This window comes from Pituophis catenifer, unplaced genomic scaffold (genome assembly GCF_029215685.1).
Source record: "Pituophis catenifer annectens isolate HBS135680 unplaced genomic scaffold, rPitCat1.0.hap2 SCAF_6, whole genome shotgun sequence".
Classification (NCBI taxonomy): Eukaryota; Metazoa; Chordata; class Lepidosauria; order Squamata; family Colubridae; genus Pituophis; species Pituophis catenifer.
This window is the reverse complement of record NW_027256886.1, coordinates 9,662,489-9,681,683: the sequence shown is the minus strand read 5'-3', so window position 1 is coordinate 9,681,683 and position 19,195 is coordinate 9,662,489. Positions and strand designations below refer to the sequence as shown.

Here is a 19,195-nt window from a genome sequence, read left to right as displayed (position 1 = left end):
TTACTTGATTTCCAGCTCTGAGTTTAATTTTTTTCGGGGAGGGCTTATTTTCGGGGAAGGCTTATTTTAGCGCATGCGCTCAAAAGCCCGATTGGGCTTATTATCAGGGGATGTCTTATTTTCAGGGAAACAGGGTATATGTAATTTTTGGATTCCAACCACAAATGAAATATGTGTTTTAATGTAAGGATCCTAATAGGCTGTTTGTCTAATGTGCACTTCAAGATATTGATCCCTCTCTGTCTTATACAGGTGACAGTCAAATAATATATATGCTGTGCCCGCTACTTGGCTCAGGCAAAATGAGAATAAGAGCCAGAGCAAGTTCCCACTTTGCCTGTTCAAACCTTATTATGTTTGCAGAAATTTTTGACATCCCATTCTCCTCAACCTGGCAGGTCCTGGCCCATAGTTCTTTGAAAATTCATAGTGTTGGCACGGCAGCTCTTTGAGAAAAAGTTTTCCCTTAAGTTTTCCCTTAGTTTTTTCCTGAATGCCATCACTCTGCTAAACAACTAATTCCCACAACACTGTCAAATTAACTACTAAGACTGTATTACTATTCTTCTTCTCATCCTTATTAGTACCTACCTCTTCCCACTTTATTTTTTATTTTATTTTATTTTGAATTTGTATACCGCCCTTCTCCCTGAGGACTCAGGGCGGTGAACAGCCAAGTAAAAACATCAAGTACAAATATTAAAATACAGTTAAAATATACATATATAAATTTGGCCCCATTAATTAAAAACAATAAACAAAACACTTAAAAACACTTAAAAAATTAGGCCAGCCCGGCTTGCTGGAAAAGGAAGGTTTTAAGGGCACGGCGGAAGGCACTTATGGCTGTATCCATGTTGTTTGCATCTTTACAGCTTGTATTGTTTTTATTGTTTCCTAATATGATTTGATTGCTTATTAGTATCCTATGGCTATCACTAAGTGTTGTATCTTATGATTCTTGATGAATGTATTTTTATGTACCCTGAGATCTTATACACCAAAGACAAATTCCTTGTGTGTCCAATCACACTTGGCCAATAAAGAATTCTATTCTATTTCTATTCTATTTCTATTTTATTAGAATTGCATGGATTTAGTGAAATTGCATAGAAAAAGTATTGTAGTCCTGCGGCAGCCTTCTATAACTCTTGTTTTTTTCTCTGATGACAGAAACCCACAGAAACCCGCAGCTTGAATACATAGCTACCATGGACGAGCTTAAAAAAATACAGGCCTATAAAAACAAGCTGGCCGTAATTGGTGAAGTATTAGCACGACGGCATATGAAAGTAGCTTTTTTTGGCAGGTAAGAGTTGCCGTTTGTGGGAATAAATGGGTGAGGTTCTTCTCTTGGGAAATATAATACATTTCAAACTATTTCAAACACATTACCTGAGAAGCCATTAAAACCATACTTCACGAGGAAGTTAAGCTCAGAATTGAGTTACCCCAATGCTATTTCATAACCAATTTTCATTCACTGTTGATGCTTGTACAATATAATTTCTCAGTAGATTATATCAGTCTCAGTGTCAGGTTCTGGTAATTCATGGAAAAAAATACCAAAGAACACAGTCCTGGTTTACAATGGCTTTATCTTTGTCACGAAAACGCCGGCACAAACTGACAATCACCAAATGAAATAAAGTCAGGGCTAACCACCCAGTGCTCACCTTCACCATTTAAGTGCTTCCTTAGCCCCATCCAGCTGCACACCCCAACCCTCAGGTGGAAGTCATTAGGCTTGAAACGGCGAGGCACACCTGGTGCGCAGGCGCCCACCCCACTTCTCAGCTGTTTCCGCCACTTCACAGCTGCGTAGTCAGTGGCGGTAAAGGGCTGGCCGGGGCTGATTTGATCTCGCCAATGGTGATGTGGGTCGGTTAATCCGGTAGGCGCAGAGTTTGGTGGGCGTGGCGCAGCCGTGGGGTTCTCCTTCCCCCGTCAGAATGGCCGCCCTGGTCTCTCCTTCCCCCACCGGAATGGCAGCCCTGGGCCGCCAGGCGCACCAGGGCTGACACTCAGGATTTTTTCCTCCGAAAAAGGGCCGAGGCTTTCATTGCAGCTGCCATCTTGATTTTTCTGACTTGCCCACTCCTACAGATTTTGCCTTTGGCGCAATGTGTTTGCCATAAAAATAGAATATGTGCAATTTACCTTTTACAGTGGCTTTGCTATCATTAGAAATGAAAGCAACTTTCTAGTTCTTACCTATAGGTAGTCCTCAACACCTACCTGGGGAATACTTACAATCTGGTTCAAAGTTCCAATGGTTGTGTACCCCCCCCCCACAGTCACATGATCACACTTCAGGTGCCCAGCATCAGGCCACTTTTATGGCCATTTCCAGCACCCTATAGGTCACATGACTATATTCCGCGACGGTTTCACGAAAAATCTGCATTTACTTGTGGCCCATAATGAATCGTTGATTTGCTTACTGACCACCCCAAAAAAGGTCATAAAATCTCCAATAACATTTACAGCCATCACAACTTATGACAGTGATGGGCAAGGTTCCATTTTGGTCATAACTCAAGGATTACCTGTATATTAAAATGAGGGGTCTGAGCAATGTCTGCTTTTACACTAGCAAAGTTGCAAAGATTTCATTGCCTTTCCTTGCTACTTTTCTCTCCCATCATCACCCAAACCAAAATAAATTAACAAAATAATAGAAATGGGTGGAGGTAGGTATAATGGGAAGAAAAAATAATCTCGAGGAACAGAAAGAAGAGTCAGATAAATCTGAGTCAGGGGCAGAAATATAATTTGAGAAAGCGTTTTAGGCAAGACTATCCCTAATTCTTATGTAGATAAATAGAAGAGGGAAAAAGGCCATTCAGATTTGCAAGATTCTGTTACCATAACCTTATTATAAAATTAGTATTTAGCATTGTAAATGTTGGTTTCCTAGTCTGGTCTACTTTGAAGGACTGAGCTGTCCTCTGGGTGTATAATTAATGATACTTGTCAGATGTAAATGCCTTATTCTCTAATGTGTAAATAATGTATATATGGAACATCAGGGGTTAACTTATTCTTTGGACTTTAATGTATTCATAATTTACCACTCCCATTCCTGGCTCCACCCCTTGTATATATAAGGAGCCATCCTCCCCATTTTCCTTGCTTCTATCTTGAATATTCAGCGAATATAGAATGCCTATTATGATTAAAGAGAGATATATTTAAATCTTTAACTTCTATTATCTTTATTGAGTCTGATCCTGAAAATATTGCAACAAGCTGGTAGCAGAGGATGGTTAATTGACTCAATAAGTAATTAAAAATGTCCAAGAAAGATAGGCCCAACACCAGGGCCTACAGCAAAGAAATAGAAACTGATCAAGAGATGATCAACGAATCCACTAATGCGATTTCGAGAGAATCCGAAGAATACACCACTGAAGAAGAAGAACTGATGAGTGAAAACAACGACCAAGAAAAAATTGAGATAGAAAATAACGAACTCAGGTCAGAGATATTAAAGATACTAAAAAGCCAAAAGAATGATGAAAGCCTCATCGCGGACCTCCAGGAGATGCTGAGGAACAGCGGAGCAGCGAGAGAGAAAAACGTCATTAAAGAAAAACCCAAAGATCAAAAAACTGTGAGTGAAATGACTACTGAGAAAATAGTTGTAAAAAAGAAAAGATGTGACCTCGCGCGAAATTTTGAACGGCAGCCATCTTGGTTTCAACGAACTTCAAAAGAGAGTGAAGCAGAGCCAATCAAAACGCTCAGTTCAAAATTTCTGGCGCGAAAAACGCTATCAGACGAAGAAAGTGAAAAAGAAGTCTCAAACTCTTCAGATGAACCAAAATCAGAAAGTGAAGACGATTTAACAAAGTCTCAAGTAAAGTCAGCAATGAAAACGCTTTTTGCTGCTTTTGGGCCAAGATTGAAAACCTCCAAGACATCAACGAAGAAGCAAGAAATCAAACCGACAACTCAAGATCTGCACGCTCCCATCCTGACTTCGAAAACGACGACACCCGAGCCCAGAGAGCCATGCCGATTCCGTCCTACACCGCAGACAGAATCGAGTGCCAGCGCACACAAGAGAAAGAGAAGAACCGTCGCCATCACCAAAGCCCCAAAAACCGAGCCAGAGACCGACTCATCTGAAGAGGAGCGGATCGAGAGAGCTGAAATGGAGAGAACCTTCCACAACGGCGCCAAAGAAGAAATGAACAACGCGCATGTGCAAAACTACGTAGACGGCCCCGAAAGACTTGAACTGGCCAGAGAACCGCGCAGACTCGTTACAAGCATCCCAATGCCGTTCTGTAATTTCCCGCACTTGAGAGACCACGGACTGCCTCAGGTTGTAAGTAATGGACAAAATAATGTGGGGAACTTACCCAGTGACTTCCCAAAACTTAGAATTGATGGCATTAATTTACAAGAGTGGTACCAACAGCTTCAGGTTATTTTCATGAAAGAAAATTTACTATTCTTTATAACTAGTCCTCCAAGAAGACCTTGGACTTTAAAAATAGATTGTTTACATCATAGAGCATTTTTCATAATAATTTCTAGCGTGTCTCCTGCAATGTATCATAGCATCAAACCAAACCTAACTGTATCAGAAATAATTCAGTGCATGTTTAATCTATTTCACAGCGATAGCGTAGCCACAACCACAAGAATGTCTAAGGATTTCTTTTCTTCTAGAGTGAAGCCAGGGGTTTCTATAAGTGAGCATTTGATAAATCTAAACAAAATAAGAGCTGAGCTGCAATTGAGGGGGGAAGTGATTTCAGATCAAACAATGAAAAGTGTTATTATCAATTCACTTGATCCATCATGGGATAGCTTTATGTCACACTTAGATACCATTAATTTGGGATATTTATCAATAGAAAGTCTATCTAACAAATTGATAACAGAAGACAATTTAAGAAAAAATCGTTCCAGTAACCAAACAGAACACAAATCTTTTAGGAAAGTAGTCTTTCAAGATAAATATAATGAGGCCTTTAGATGCCACAATTGTGGATCCAGGGAACACAGTAGAAGAGACTGTCCCAAAGTCCCAAGGGAGAGACATAGGCCAGAATATAGGAGCAAATACAATTACAGACAATCTTCCACAGATAGACACAAATATAGAAGTCCACCAAATTACAGAGAAAGTAGAGGGGGTAGAGAAAATTCAAAAGAGAGAAAATCTGGGTCACTAAATGGGCTAAATAAACAAGACAGCACCAGAACACAACAAGATGAGAACAATAATTGGCTTATTGATTCTGGTGCAACAAATCACACCACTAACAACAAAAGTATATTAACTTCATTTACAGAAGATAAGTTTGTGATAAAGGTAGCTAATCAAGAAAAGGTTCAAGTATTAGGCAGAGGAAATGTGACCTTGCCTGGTTTAGGGAAAATAGAGGGGGTATTATTAATCCCAGAAATACCTCACAACATACTGAGTGCTATAAAACTAAGCAGAGAATCTGACATCAATATAGTTTTCTCAAAGGGGAAAGCAACTATAGAAAAGAACAAAACAAATGTAGGTACTGTGATGATAAAAGGGGGTCTACCCTATCTGATAACCAAAGAAAGATGGTTACATAACATTGATTCAAATATGGAAGATTGTATTGAAGCAGATGATGAAAATGTCAGTAACAGTGACAATGATGAATGTAAAATAACTCATGATAACAAAAATACACACAATGAGAAGAAACCAAAAATAGGTAAACCAATTCATGATGAGTGTGCTCACATCTTACATAGGAAGTTAGGACATGCAAGCTTTCCCGTAGTACAAAAAATGACTGAACACGCAGAAGGTGTCAAAATAAAAAATTGTGAAAATTATTTGGAATGCTCAGTATGTAAATCCACCAAACTAAAAACCAGTCCCAGACCAAAAAAATCTAACAGATCAACTAACAATATTTTTGATTTGGTACATATGGACTTAGTTGGTCCATTAACTCCATCAATTACCTATAGAAAACGTTACTTCCTAACAATAGTGGATGATTACAGTCGCTATGGTTTTGTTTACACATTAAAGCACAAGGGTGAAACCTTTCAGAAATTTAAGGAATTCTACAAACGCATAGAAACACAACATAATATCAGAATAAAACAAATTATGACAGATAGGGGATGTGAATTCATGTCTAAAGAATTCTCCCAATGGTTAAAGGATAGAGGGATGCTACATTTCACGTCCAATCCATTTTCTGCATTTCAAAATGGGATTGCAGAGAGAAAGAATTCCACACTACAAACCATGATTAGATGCACATTAGAGGATGCTGGTTTAGGCAAACAATTTTGGTCAGAAGCCTTACATTATTCAAATTACACTCAAAATAGAACATGGTCCAGTATTGTGAATAAGACACCATATGAGGTGATGTACAATAGAAAACCCAAATTAGCACACATGCACATATTTGGAGTTACTGCAGACGTACACATACCTAAACAATTGAGAAGAAAGGGAGAAAACGTATCCAGGAGATTAAGATTCATGGGATACGAAACTGGAACCAAAGGGTACAGATTCATTGATAATAATAACAAATTTATAGTATCCAGAACAGCTGTGTTCCATGAGCAGGCCAATTGGTCTAAATTGCACCTTAATGAAATATTTCCTAATAAAAGCAAAGATAATATATCTTGCGAGGAAGGAACAACAGAAAATCAAAATATTAACAAAAGTAAGAACAAAACCAAAACTTGGACAAATAGTCAGCATAAAATAAAGACAGACACATTAACAAAAAAGGAAGCCAGATATTTGCATGACAACCATAGCAAACCTGAAAGAAATATTAGAAACAATAGAAACCAAATACCAAATAAATACAAAGATTACATAATGCATATGGATGGAGAACAAATAACACCTAATACATATGAGGAAGTATTGAAACTTCCCCGTGAAGAAAGAGAAAAATGGGAACTAGCTATGGAAAAAGAGATGGAAAGTTTACAAGAATTAAATGTATTCACACCTGCGATCGCACCTAAGGACAAAACAATTATAGGTACCAGGTGGATTTATAAAATTAAGAATTTGGAAGGAGGTAATACCTTATACAAGGCCAGACTAGTTGCACAAGGTTATGCACAAAAATATCCAGAAGACTATACTGACACTTATTCACCAACAGTGAGAACAGAGAGTGTCAAAACAGCTCTTGTAGTAGCATCTGCACTCAATCTGGACGTGTTTCAATATGACATACAGACTGCATACTTACACGCAAAATTAGATAAGGAAATATATGTAAGAGCACCACACAGTCAATACACTAATAAGAACGAAATTTGGTTATTAAATAAGAGTCTGTACGGATTGAAGCAATCTGGCAAAAGATGGTACGATTGTTTGGTAAAAGTACTTAAGACCATGGATTTCAACGCCACCACTGCTGATAACTGTTTCTTTGTAAAAAAGAGTAATGATCATATTGAATTTGTATTAATTTATGTGGATGATATTTTATATATTGGAAAGCATAAAGAGAGCAGGGAAATCTTTGTAAATAAGTTAAACGAACATTTCTCATTGAAATCACTAGGTAGAGTGAATAAATACCTTGGTGTACAAATTAACAAAACTAAAAGGGGATTCAAACTTACTCAGAAAGATAAAATTATTGAACTCCTAAACAAATGTAACTTAAATAATGCCAAAACATGTGACACACCTATGCAAACTGATTTTCTTAGAAACACTGATGAATCTTCCCCTGAGTTTAAAGACAACACATTTTACAGATCAGTTATAGGTTCACTCCTTTATATATCTAATTGGACTAGGCCAGATATTGCATTACCTCTCAATTTATTGTCAAGATATGTTAGCAAACCAACCTTGTATCATTGGGAAGCTGTCAAAAGAATTTTAAGGTATCTGAAAAGTACATTAGATTTTTGTTTAATATTGGAACCAAATAATGACAAAGAACCAAAAATTACTTGTTATGCTGATGCAGATTGGGCTGGTGATACATCATGCAGAAAGAGTACCTCTGGTTATGTTTTTCTATTGAACGATTGTCCAGTTTACTGGTATACTGGTAAACAAGAACTGGTAGCCACTTCTACCACAGAAGCGGAATATGTTTGCTTGTCTAAAGCTGCAAATAACCTTGTATGGTTCAATGATTTGATCACAGATGTTTGGAAGAAACCTACTTTACCATTTATTATGCATGAAGACAATAAAGCGGCCATTGAAATATCTAGATCCGATGCAATTGGACAAAGGTCCAGGCATATTGATATAAAATTTAAGCACGTGAGACAACTATCTCAAGACGGATTCATCAAAGCAATACATTGTGATACTTCTGAACAATTAGCTGATATATTAACAAAACCCTTACCTTCTAAACAACACAAATATTTAACTTCTAAATTATATGTATTATATTGTCCTGAATCTGAATGTAACTGGTGTTGTATAACGAACCGGCATTTAGAGGGGGATTTGTCAGATGTAAATGCCTTATTCTCTAATGTGTAAATAATGTATATATGGAACATCAGGGGTTAACTTATTCTTTGGACTTTAATGTATTCATAATTTACCACTCCCATTCCTGGCTCCACCCCTTGTATATATAAGGAGCCATCCTCCCCATTTTCCTTGCTTCTATCTTGAATATTCAGCGAATATAGAATGCCTATTATGATTAAAGAGAGATATATTTAAATCTTTAACTTCTATTATCTTTATTGAGTCTGATCCTGAAAATATTGCAACAATACTGATGTATAAGAAAGGTAGGAGTGGTGTGGTGTGGTGGCCTAGAGGTGGAGCTCTCGCCTCACAATCCGGAGGCTGTGAGTTTGATCCTAAGTAGAGGCAGATATTTCTCTCTCTGGGCACAATGAGAATGTATCTGATGAACAAAACTCCACATTGGTGACAGGAAGGGCATCCGGCCAGTAAACACTCTGCTAGCTCCATTCAGTTGCCCAAACTCCACCCCCCCAAGGGATTATGGGGTTGTTAAAAGAAGATGATGAGGATATATAAGATAAAGGTAGCAAATGTACACAGTTTGCTTCAGGATTAAGATTTTCTAGACTGCAATCTGGAATTATTGCCCAGACAATTCATAATCTTGGCTACAGTATAAGATTTAAAAATTCACCTTTCCGTTCTCTTCCTGCCCTGTTGTATAGAACCAGCAGTGGGAAGAGTTCTGTGATCAATGCAATGCTGTGGGACAAAGTGTTGCCAAGTGGCATTGGGCACACCACTAACTGCTTTCTCAGCGTAGAAGGAACCGATGGCGATAAAGCTTACCTGATGACTGAAGGCTCAGATGAAAAGAAGAGCGTCAAGGTGAGTCTTCCTTACGGCTGTTTTGCTGGTAGCCCCTTGAAATAAGGCAGGTCAGGAAACAGGCACCTCAGGAGATAAAAGAAGAACTCTGCAGTATTTTATTAAAATACTAGTATTTTTACTAGTCCTAGAGGTGGAGTTCTCGCATCACAATCTCGAGGCTGTGAGTTCAATTCTAGGTAGAGGCAGATATTTCTCTCTCTGAACACAATGAAAATATATCCGCTGGGGAAAAAAACTCCACAGCGGTGACAGGAAAGGCATCCGGCCAATAAAAACTCAGCTCCATTCAGTTGCCCAGACTCCACCCCGCAAGGGATTATGGGGTCATTATAAGAGGAAGTAGTCCTTGACTTGCAACCATTTGTTTAGTGACTGTTCAAAGTTACAACAGCATTGAAAAAAAAAGTGACTTGTGACCGTTTTTCACACAACCTTTGGAGCCTCCCCATGGTCACCTGATCAAAATTTGGGCGCTTGTGTTTATGATGATTGCAGTGTCACCTTTTGCAACCTTCTGACAAGCAAAATCAATGGGGAAGCCAGAATCCCTTTAACAACCGTGTTACTAAGTTAGCCACAGAAATTTTTGGAAAAAACTCTGGATGTAAGTCGAGGACTATCCATATAGAGTCAAATAACAAAACATTGAAAACCTGACAGAGTTTTCTCTCCCATCCCCTTTATACCAAAAAGCGTCGAGACAGGACAATTTTAGATTTCTTTTTCCTGGCTGAGCTCATATTTTGCTAACAGCTGTCTCATATCTGCTCCAAGGACATCTCTGTCCTCCTCTCCGTGTTTGATAGAAAAGTTATTAGTCGTAGCTACAAGCAGTTTGCTCCCTCTTTTTACAAGCAAGGATTGGTTTCTCACTATCACAGAAAGGCCCTCCAATTTTATTTTATTTTTTTTTAAAAAAAGATCAGAGGCGGTTTGATGCAAAATGTGTAAAATTATATTTTCTGGGACACATACTGTATTTTTCGGACTATAAGACTCACCAAGATTTTGAAGAGGAGAACAAGAAAAAAATAGTTTTTGCCCTCCCTGGCCCCCAGGAGCATTCTGCAGGCCTCCCAAACCAGGGGTGAAATGCTCCCGGTTCGGACCGGATCGCCCGATCCAGTAGTGATGGAGGCAGGTGGTTCGGAGAACTGGTAGCAAAAATCCCTCCCCCCACATGCCCAACTGAGCTGCACAATCATCAGAGGCTTTTTTTTTTTACTTTTAAAAACATTTTTTCTACAACCTCTTCCGCCAAAAAAATGCTTTTAAAAGTTAAAAAAAAAAGCCTCTGATGATTGCGCTCCTCAGCTGGGATCATCAAAGGCTTTTAAAAGAAAAAAACTCTTTTTTTCTTTTAAATGCCTCTAACGATCAGGCAACTCAGCTGGGATCGTCAGAGCCTTTTGAAAGCATGATTTTAAAAGTAAAAAAAAAATGGCCACGCCCACCCAGTCACATTACCCCCCACCACCAAGCCACACCCACAGAACCGGTAGTAACAAATTTTAGATTTCACCACTGTCCCAAACCCTCTGCATATTCTGTTTTCATGAAAAACGAGCCCGTTTTTGGCCTCCCAAACCGCCCACCCATTGTGTTTTTGCCCTCCCCAGCCCTCAGGAGCACTCTGCAGGTCTTGCAAACCCTCCACGCATCCTGTTTTTGTGAAAAATGGGCCTGTTTTTGACGAAAACGGGACACGTGGCAGAGTTTTGGGAGGCCAAAAATGGCTGTATTCGGTGTATAAGACGCACCAACATTCCACCCTCTTGGGGGTGGGGGGAAGTGCGTCTTATACTCTGAAAAGTACGGTAATAGCATAGAACAACTCGGCAACTTGTAGAGGTGTGGACTTCAACTCCTAGAATTCTCCAGCCAGCATACTGGTAGTCCTTAACTTACAACCATTTGTTTAGTTGCTGTCCGAAATTACAGAGGCATGGAACACCTCCAATAGTCCTCACCCTTATGATCATTGAAGCCTTTCCACAGTCATATGATCCAAATTTGGGCGCTTGGCAACCAGCATGTATTTGCAATGGTTGCGGTATCCCAGGGTCGCCATTTGCAAACTTCCCAGGGGACTTCGAACAAGCAAAGTAAATGGGGGAAAACAGATTCACTTAACCACTGCAACCAAAAAGGTTGCAACATTGGGCATGACTCGTTTAACGACAGCACCACTTAGCAATGGAAGATCCAGCCCCAATTGTGGTGGTAAGTCAAGGAGCAATAAGAACACTCGGGATCGACTGTTTTAGTGTCAGAATGTTTTCCTATGCAATGTTGGGCACGTAGGTTTTAATGTGTTACATACACAGTGCTAAAATTAAGCCATTTGGGGAACAAGGCTTAATATGTGTTAGAAAACATGTATGCTGTTATTCAAGATCTAGGCAAGCAATAGTTAGTATGTTACTTATTTAGTATGGCTTAATTTTATTTTCCTTATGTGAAATTTTGGAATTGGAGAAGGTTCCGTGGACAAAAGATAAAAGAATTGATAAGACAATTTTGTTTTGCAAACTGTGGCCATGGTTCTTTTTGATGAGTAAGTCACATCTAACTTAGATCAGACATTGCACTAAACCAAAACGAAACAAAACATACCAGGGATTAGTCTGTTGAATGAGCTTAATCAGTCTCTATTAGAGGTTAGAATTCCATATTGCACAGTATATGTTAAAATCATATTCTGCCTCTTTCTATCAGGCCAAGATAATTCCAGAGTTCCATATGAACAGTCCATGTAGCATATTTTCTGTAATGCTTCAGTTAATACACATGCTTCATTTTTCACCAACCCTTGTGCCATAAGCCATGTGAATTCAGAATCTATTTGCTCATCTTTGTATCCTCATTCCTAATTTGTCTTTCCCCAAATATTGGCTGATTTTCCATGAGCAAAGCAATATTTCTTCCCATGCGCTTCCTCCTATGCAATATTAAAGTTCAGGCCCCAGGCGTATTTTGAAGACCAGAAGGAAGGGGCTCCCTTCCTTTCCCTGCTCTTTTGAAAAAAGCAGAGGTATTAATGTAAAGATCCCATTGGTTTTTATTTTGTTTACTAGAATTCCCCACCCCCAAACTGATGTAAACAAAAAAAAAATTGTATCCTAGAAACTTACCGTATTTTTCCTACTATAAGACGCACTTTTTACCCCCAAAAAAGTGGGTGGAAATGTCTGTGCAACTCATAGAGTGAATATTGTGGTGGGGGAGAGGGGTTGGTGTGGCGGCGCCATTTGCCGCCGGCGGAGAATGCTGGAGCCTTCGCTGCCAAGCAGCTGATCAGCGGTTGGATCGACCTCCCGGAATACCGCCAATCAGCTGTTCTAGGCGGCGGGGATTGCCGCCACTGTTCGCTGCAACCAAATGATGGTGTTGGCAATAGGCTGCAACGGTGAACGGTGTTCTCTGGCGGCGGCAATGGCTCAGCTCAGTTGACCAATAGTGGGCGCAACTGAGTGGAGCCCTGATAAGCCACGTGCTGGGGCTGCAATAATGTGCTGAAGCTGACCAGGCTGTTTGCTGTTTGCTGCAAGGACACTAGCCAGATGAATACCAGATGGATGCTGGGAGGCAGAGGCAGAGGCAGATTTTTTTCCCGTTGTTTTCCTCCTCTAAAGCTAATGTGCGTCTTATGGTCCGGTGTGTCTTATAGTGCGAAAAATACAGTAGTTTGTTGCTGCTTCAGATAATATTCAAGTGTCTTCAAGTTGTCATGCCACTGACCGTATCTTAACTTGTTCTTCCTTTGCAGACAGTCAATCAGCTCGCTCACGCACTCCATATGGATAAAGACTTAGAAGCTGGTTGCTTAGTTCATGTCTTTTGGCCTAAAACCAAATGTGCTCTCTTGAGAGACGACTTGGTCTTAGTAGACAGGTATTACAACTCTTTTGGATTCATTCTCAAGGTGTCTTCCTTTTAAACACACACTCTGTCTTGGCTGTAGCTTCCCATTGTTTCATTGTTCAAACCAGTCTCTGAAAAGACTAAGCGATTAAGCCAACTCTCGACTGCAGCTTAATATCCTGGCTTGTTCAGAAACTTAATCATAGGGTCCAAAAAGAAGGGAAATTGTAATGAACGGAAGTCGTCTTGACTTGTTTATTGAGACTCTGGAAAGAGTGCAGAGAAGGACAACAAGGATGTTTAGGGAGGTTGGAGGCTAGAGAAGGAATAGATCAGACATCCAGCCCTTGCTTATCAATGGAGACTGAGTGGAGCAAGTGGCCAGTTTTAAGTTTCTGGGTGTTATCATAAAAGAGGACCTGATCTGGGGCACTCACATTGCATCACTGGTCAAAAGGGCCCAGTAGAGATTATACTACCTGAGACTTCTCAGGAAACAACAACTGGATGAAAAACTGCTGGTGACTTTCTATCGTTGCACCATAGAGAGTATTTTAACTTATTGCACCTGTGTATGGTTTGCCAATTGCACAGTGCACATCCAATAGGACAGCACTCCAAAGGGTCAACGTCATTGCCCAGAGGATCATTGGTTGCCCTCTCCCCTCTTTAGAAGAGCTTTATATCTCCCGCTGCCTTCAGAAAGTTCAAAACATCCTTAAAGATCCATCTCATCCTGGGCACCCCCTTTTTGAACTATTACCATCTGGCAGACGGTACAGGATAATAAAAACAAGGACAAATAGGCAGAAAAGCAGCTTCTATCCCAGGGCAATAACCATATTGAATTCTATGATATAGTGTAATATCGGGTTTTCAATTTCAATTATATAGAATGTAAAGGATGTATGTGTTTTTATTTTTATAGTTATAATGTACACTGAAGACGGCATTTAATTTCGTACCATGTGCAATGACAATAAAGTAAACTAAACTAAACTAAGACATATGAAGAGCGGTTGCAGGAATTGGGTATGTCTAGTAAAAAAAAGGATTAGGGTTGACATGATAGCAGTATTCTAGAGAGGGTCACCTTATTTTCTAAAGCACTTGAAGGCAAGACAAGAAATAAAGGTGTCAAGTTTCGAGGTCGTCTCAAATTTCAAACAAAGTGAAGGAAAACTCCTATTTATTAAGCACAGCATTCTAAACCCGACTCCATCGAAGCCAACACTGACTTCCAGACCCAAAACCCTCCCTTTCCGTTCCTCACTCCCCTGCACTCATTGGCCATCTTCCAAGTCATTCTACTCCTAATCTACCGCTCCAGCTCAAAGGAATTTCCTCCCTCCCATCCCATCTCCTAGGGGATATTATCTCCAGGGAAAATAAGTAGGTGAAAAGTCAAACGTCCCTTTCCAGACGCCTCCACTTCTCCTTCTTATGTCAGCACTAGTGTAAATGCAGCTTGAAGTGCTGACAAATGGATGAAAACTAACCAAGGAGAGAAGCAACCTAGAATTAAGGAGAAATTTCCTGACAATGAGAACAATTCATGGAATGGCTTGCCTTCAGAGGTTGTGGATGCCCCATCACTGGAGGCTTTTAAGAAGAGACTGGACAGCCATGTGTCTGGAATGCTATATGGTCTCCTGCTTGAGCAGGGGGTTGGACTAGAAGACCTTCAAAGTCCCTTCCAACTCTGATGATGTTCTATGTACAGCCAAAAACACATTCAGAATGTATTTTACTAAGCTATGATTGTCTGATGTGTTTTTATATTTTTCTACATTTTCAAATTCCATCTCTAACTCTCTCCCCTCATTTCGTAGTCCAGGTACTGATGTCACCACGGAGCTGGACACCTGGATTGACAAATTCTGCCTGGATGCCGATGTTTTTGTTTTAGTTGCTAATTCAGAGTCAACCCTCATGAATACAGTAAGTCTTCATCTTTTTTTAAGTAAGCCCTTCATTTGTTTTATTCCTATTTCCTCTTCTCAAAGTAGAAAGAATATCTTGTTTTAATAGTCTTAAGAACCCTCTGAGGCAACTGATCCAACAGTTCATCGTAGGTATAAAATATCCCTGTCACAGATCTTTATCTGCGTTTAAATCAGTGGTGGGTTCCTCCCGGTTCGGCCCGGTTCCACTGAGCCGGTAGTGGTGACGATATGATGTCACCGAACCGGTTCTGCCCCCTCTCCTGCGTTATTCTTACCTTTTATTTGGCCCCACCCCCAATCTATTGCTGCCTCCTGAGTCCCAGCTGATTGGCTAGAAGGAAAAAAACTGTTTAAACTCTTGCCGTGGGGCTTCAAAGGGCCGCCCTAGAGCTGGTCAGTGTTAAAAGGCAGTGTGCTGGTAGACCGGTGCCTCCAAAAACAAATGGGTAGACCGGGATGCTCCAAGAACAAATGAGTAGACTGATGCCTTCAAAAATAAATGGGTAGACCAGTGCCTCCAAAAACAAATGAGTAGACCGGTAAAGCTCTGCAAGCAGTTAAAAGCCTGGTAGACCAGTACCTCTGTTAAATCCTAAAGAATTGTCACATGACCACCAAGCCACGACCACAAAATAGCCAAGCCCACAGAACCGGTAGTAAAAAATTTTAGAACCCACCCCTGGTTTAAATGCGTTATTCTACTCCACGTGTCATCCTTCTAAGCTAGCATAGTGAATATTCCTGTTAGCTGATATTGTATGATCCATATTAGGCAGTGGTGGGATTCAAATAATTTAACAACTGGTTCTCTGCCCTAATGACCGGCTGGGTGGGCATGGCCAGGGGGTGTGACAGGCAGCACTCGGCCTGCAACCCCCTGGGAGCAAAAATGCCCCCCCTTGCGCCCCGTTTTGGGCCTAGTAGGCCTCCCTGCGCTTACCTGGGAGCCAAAATGGGGTGTGTGGGGACTCCTGGAAGGGGTGGAGCGGAGAGGGGCGGGGCCAGCCAGCAATTTAGCAACCGGTTTGCCTGAACCGGCTGAATCCCACCACTGATATTAGGGAAATCTTGAATTAAAACCTTTCATTTTCTCATAATATTTTCCACTAAGTTTTTTGATGGCACAGGTAGCCCTTGAGTTTTTGATGACAATTGGGGCCAGAATTTTTACCGTAAGCTATCGTCATTATAAGCAAGTCGAACCCAACTGTGTGACAGTTTTTACAATGGTCGTTAAGAGAGTCACCATGGTCATTAAGTGAATTGCATGGTCATTAAGCAAACCCAACTTGCCCAACTGGACTTTTTTTTTTTTTGCCAGAAATCACAAATCACGATTGTGTGACCGCAGAATGCTGCAACCAATTGTAAATGCAGTTGCTAGTTGCTATGCCTGAATTGCAATCATGTAACCGTGGGCGTGGTGTGACAGTCATAATTGCAAGTAGTAGTCATAAGTCATTTTTCCCAAGGTCGTTGTAATATTGAATTTTCATTAAACAAACGGTCATAAGTCAAGGACTAAGTTTGTGGATTGCTACCCTGTTTCCCCCAAAATAAGACATCCCCTGATAATAAGCCCAATCGGGCTTTTGAGCACATGGCAATAAGGCCAAGCGCTTATTTCAGGGTTCAAAAAAATATAAGACAGGGTCTTATTTTTGGGGAAACACAGTATTTTGGGTGGGAGACTGCTCTGACTTCTTTAGTTTCTTAATGCTGTTGCTCCTCGTTACTTTTTTTCTGTCTTTACCACATTGATGACTAAATAATTCTTCTTTTGAATTGTATGGGATCATCTCAACGTTAGCACAAAACAGGTTTTTTGATTTTGCTGATCAATAAATGTTCACTTGGGAATTAATTCCACTGTATTCATTGAAGCTTAAGTCTTAAGGAGGTGTGCACTGGACTGCCGATTCTTTGGGTAAAAACATTTCTTCCCTTCTGAAAGAAAAAGAAAAAACCTAAGAGTGTGAAATGTGAAGAGAAAAATTATAGATAGGGTATAAATTATAGGAAGTAATTATAGGGTATAACTATAAATTACAAGGCAAATAGGAGCTTTTCAGGGACTCCTGTTTTTGCTTTCTGTTTTATCTTTTATAGTTGTTTCTTTTCGTTTCTGATTATTTCCAATTTTAAGCTTCTTTGGATGATTTTACACTGGAAAAGTAACAAAGGAATTCTTTAATCCTTAGCTGGAAAGTATCATCTTTACAAAGTAAAACGTCAGATGTTTTGGAAATGTATTGGGACAAAATTTAAATCGAAGGTCAGCACGACTATAACCTCGATTAGCTGTCTGCTGCTGAATGATCAATTTGAGTGAAGTTAGGAGATTGTGCTTGTATCTTCTTTGCACTTGGATCCCAGACAGAATTATGACACTTTGGATCTGCGAGTCAGTTACAAACTCAGAAATCTTTATTTCTGAAATGAAGTTCAGAAACTCCCCCCTGGCTTGTCTAGGGCTTGTCTAATCTGAAAGACGGGAAGTAAAATAAAATAAAAAGGGGCAATAAAATACTATTTCAGTCATCATCAGTTCTTAAAAATGATTCTAAACAGTTCTTCTGTGGGCCTCTTAGAAGCAGCTCTGCAGAAGAAGGAAAGTAATGAAGCTGTATTCTTCGCCAGGTTGATGAACAACTAGCTGTTCCCCAAAGCTCTTTCAGTAGATCTGTGTCTGTCTATATCAACTCTACCCCGAATTAAGGGATTACAGGGTCGTAAAAAGAGAGTTTATATCTAGATCCATATTTGTATCTCTCTATTTTAGGAGAAACAGTTTTTCCACAAAGTGAACGAAAAACTTTCTAAACCAAACATTTTCATCCTGAACAATCGCTGGGATGCTTCTGCTTCAGAACCTGAATACATGGAGGATGTGAGTTACAGATTTATAATTTTCTTGGAAAAAGGAGTTGATGGGTGCTTAGAGTACTACTTAAGACATTACATTCATTTAAGGCAGGGGTGTCAAACTCAATTTCATTGAGGGCCGCATCAGGGTTGTGTTTGACCTCGGGGGTGGGATGGGGTGGAGGGGCGTGGCCAGTTCAACGTCACTCGTGTTGGGGGTGCCAATAGTGGCCCGAGTACTCTGCCAGCGAAAACAGGCTCCCGAGCTCATTTCAGCTGCGACGGCCTCCTGCAAGTGAAAACAGAGTTCAGGAGGGCCGTGCACAGCCCTCGCAAGCTCCGTTTTCGGCTGTGACGGCCTCCTGCAACCCTCTGCCAGAGAAAACAGAGCTTGGGAAGGCTGCACGTGGCCTCCCTGAGCTCCATTTTTGCTGGCAGAGCCATGCGGGCCAGTCCTTTGCTGTTTCCACAGCGGCTCCACGGTCCAGATCTAAGCACCCCACAGGCCGGATCTGGCCCGTGGGCCTTGAGTTTGACACCCCTGATTTAAGGTGACAGTCAAGGAAATCTCATAAATTCAGATATTTTCTTCCGAAAGTAAGCCCCTCAAGAGGCGGCACGGAGAAATTCGAAGTTGCTTTTTGTGTTTTGTAAATGGATGGAGACTGACTGATGATCCCGTTCACTGTCATTGTCATTCTGCAGGTACGCAAACAGCACATGGAGCGTTGCCTGACTTTCTTGGTGGATGAGCTCAGGGTTGTGGACCGTTCTGAAGCCCAAAACCGAATTTTCTTTGTTTCAGCCAAAGAAGTTCTCAGTGCAAGGAAGCACAAAGCTCAGGGCATGCCTGAAGGAGGTGTGTATTGTATGTTAGGTCCACTTTCTAGCGGTGATGGAACATCTTAATATCTTTTGAAGGCTGGCTATTTTGTTCCACCCCAGAAGCACCCAACTGTCAAAAGACTCCTTCAGCTTCGAGAAATGTCTTGTTCATCCACTCTGTTTTGTGCTCTTGTAGGTGGCGCAATCGCCGAGGGATTTCAGACGCGGTTCCAGGAATTCCAGCATTTTGAAAAAATATTTGAGGTAAACTTCCAGAGTATCTAAATCAGATTGAGTGGACCTATATATATATGACCTATGATGTCCATAGATCTGTTCATTCCAG

The 19,195-nt window shown here is 40.5% G+C and overlaps 1 protein-coding gene across 1 annotated transcript in view; it reads left to right on the top strand.

The window, feature by feature from the left end:
* MFN1 (mitofusin 1) overlaps positions 1 to 19,195 on the top strand; it is a 39,758-nt gene that overhangs the window by 4,695 nt on the left and 15,868 nt on the right. The window contains exons 3-9 of the mRNA XM_070945320.1: positions 1,174 to 1,309; positions 9,184 to 9,346; positions 13,119 to 13,243; positions 15,046 to 15,154; positions 17,942 to 18,049; positions 18,730 to 18,883; positions 19,046 to 19,113. Coding sequence (XP_070801421.1) covers positions 1,174 to 1,309; positions 9,184 to 9,346; positions 13,119 to 13,243; positions 15,046 to 15,154; positions 17,942 to 18,049; positions 18,730 to 18,883; positions 19,046 to 19,113 — 863 coding nt within the window. The remainder of the gene's footprint in view (positions 1 to 1,173; positions 1,310 to 9,183; positions 9,347 to 13,118; positions 13,244 to 15,045; positions 15,155 to 17,941; positions 18,050 to 18,729; positions 18,884 to 19,045; positions 19,114 to 19,195) is intronic.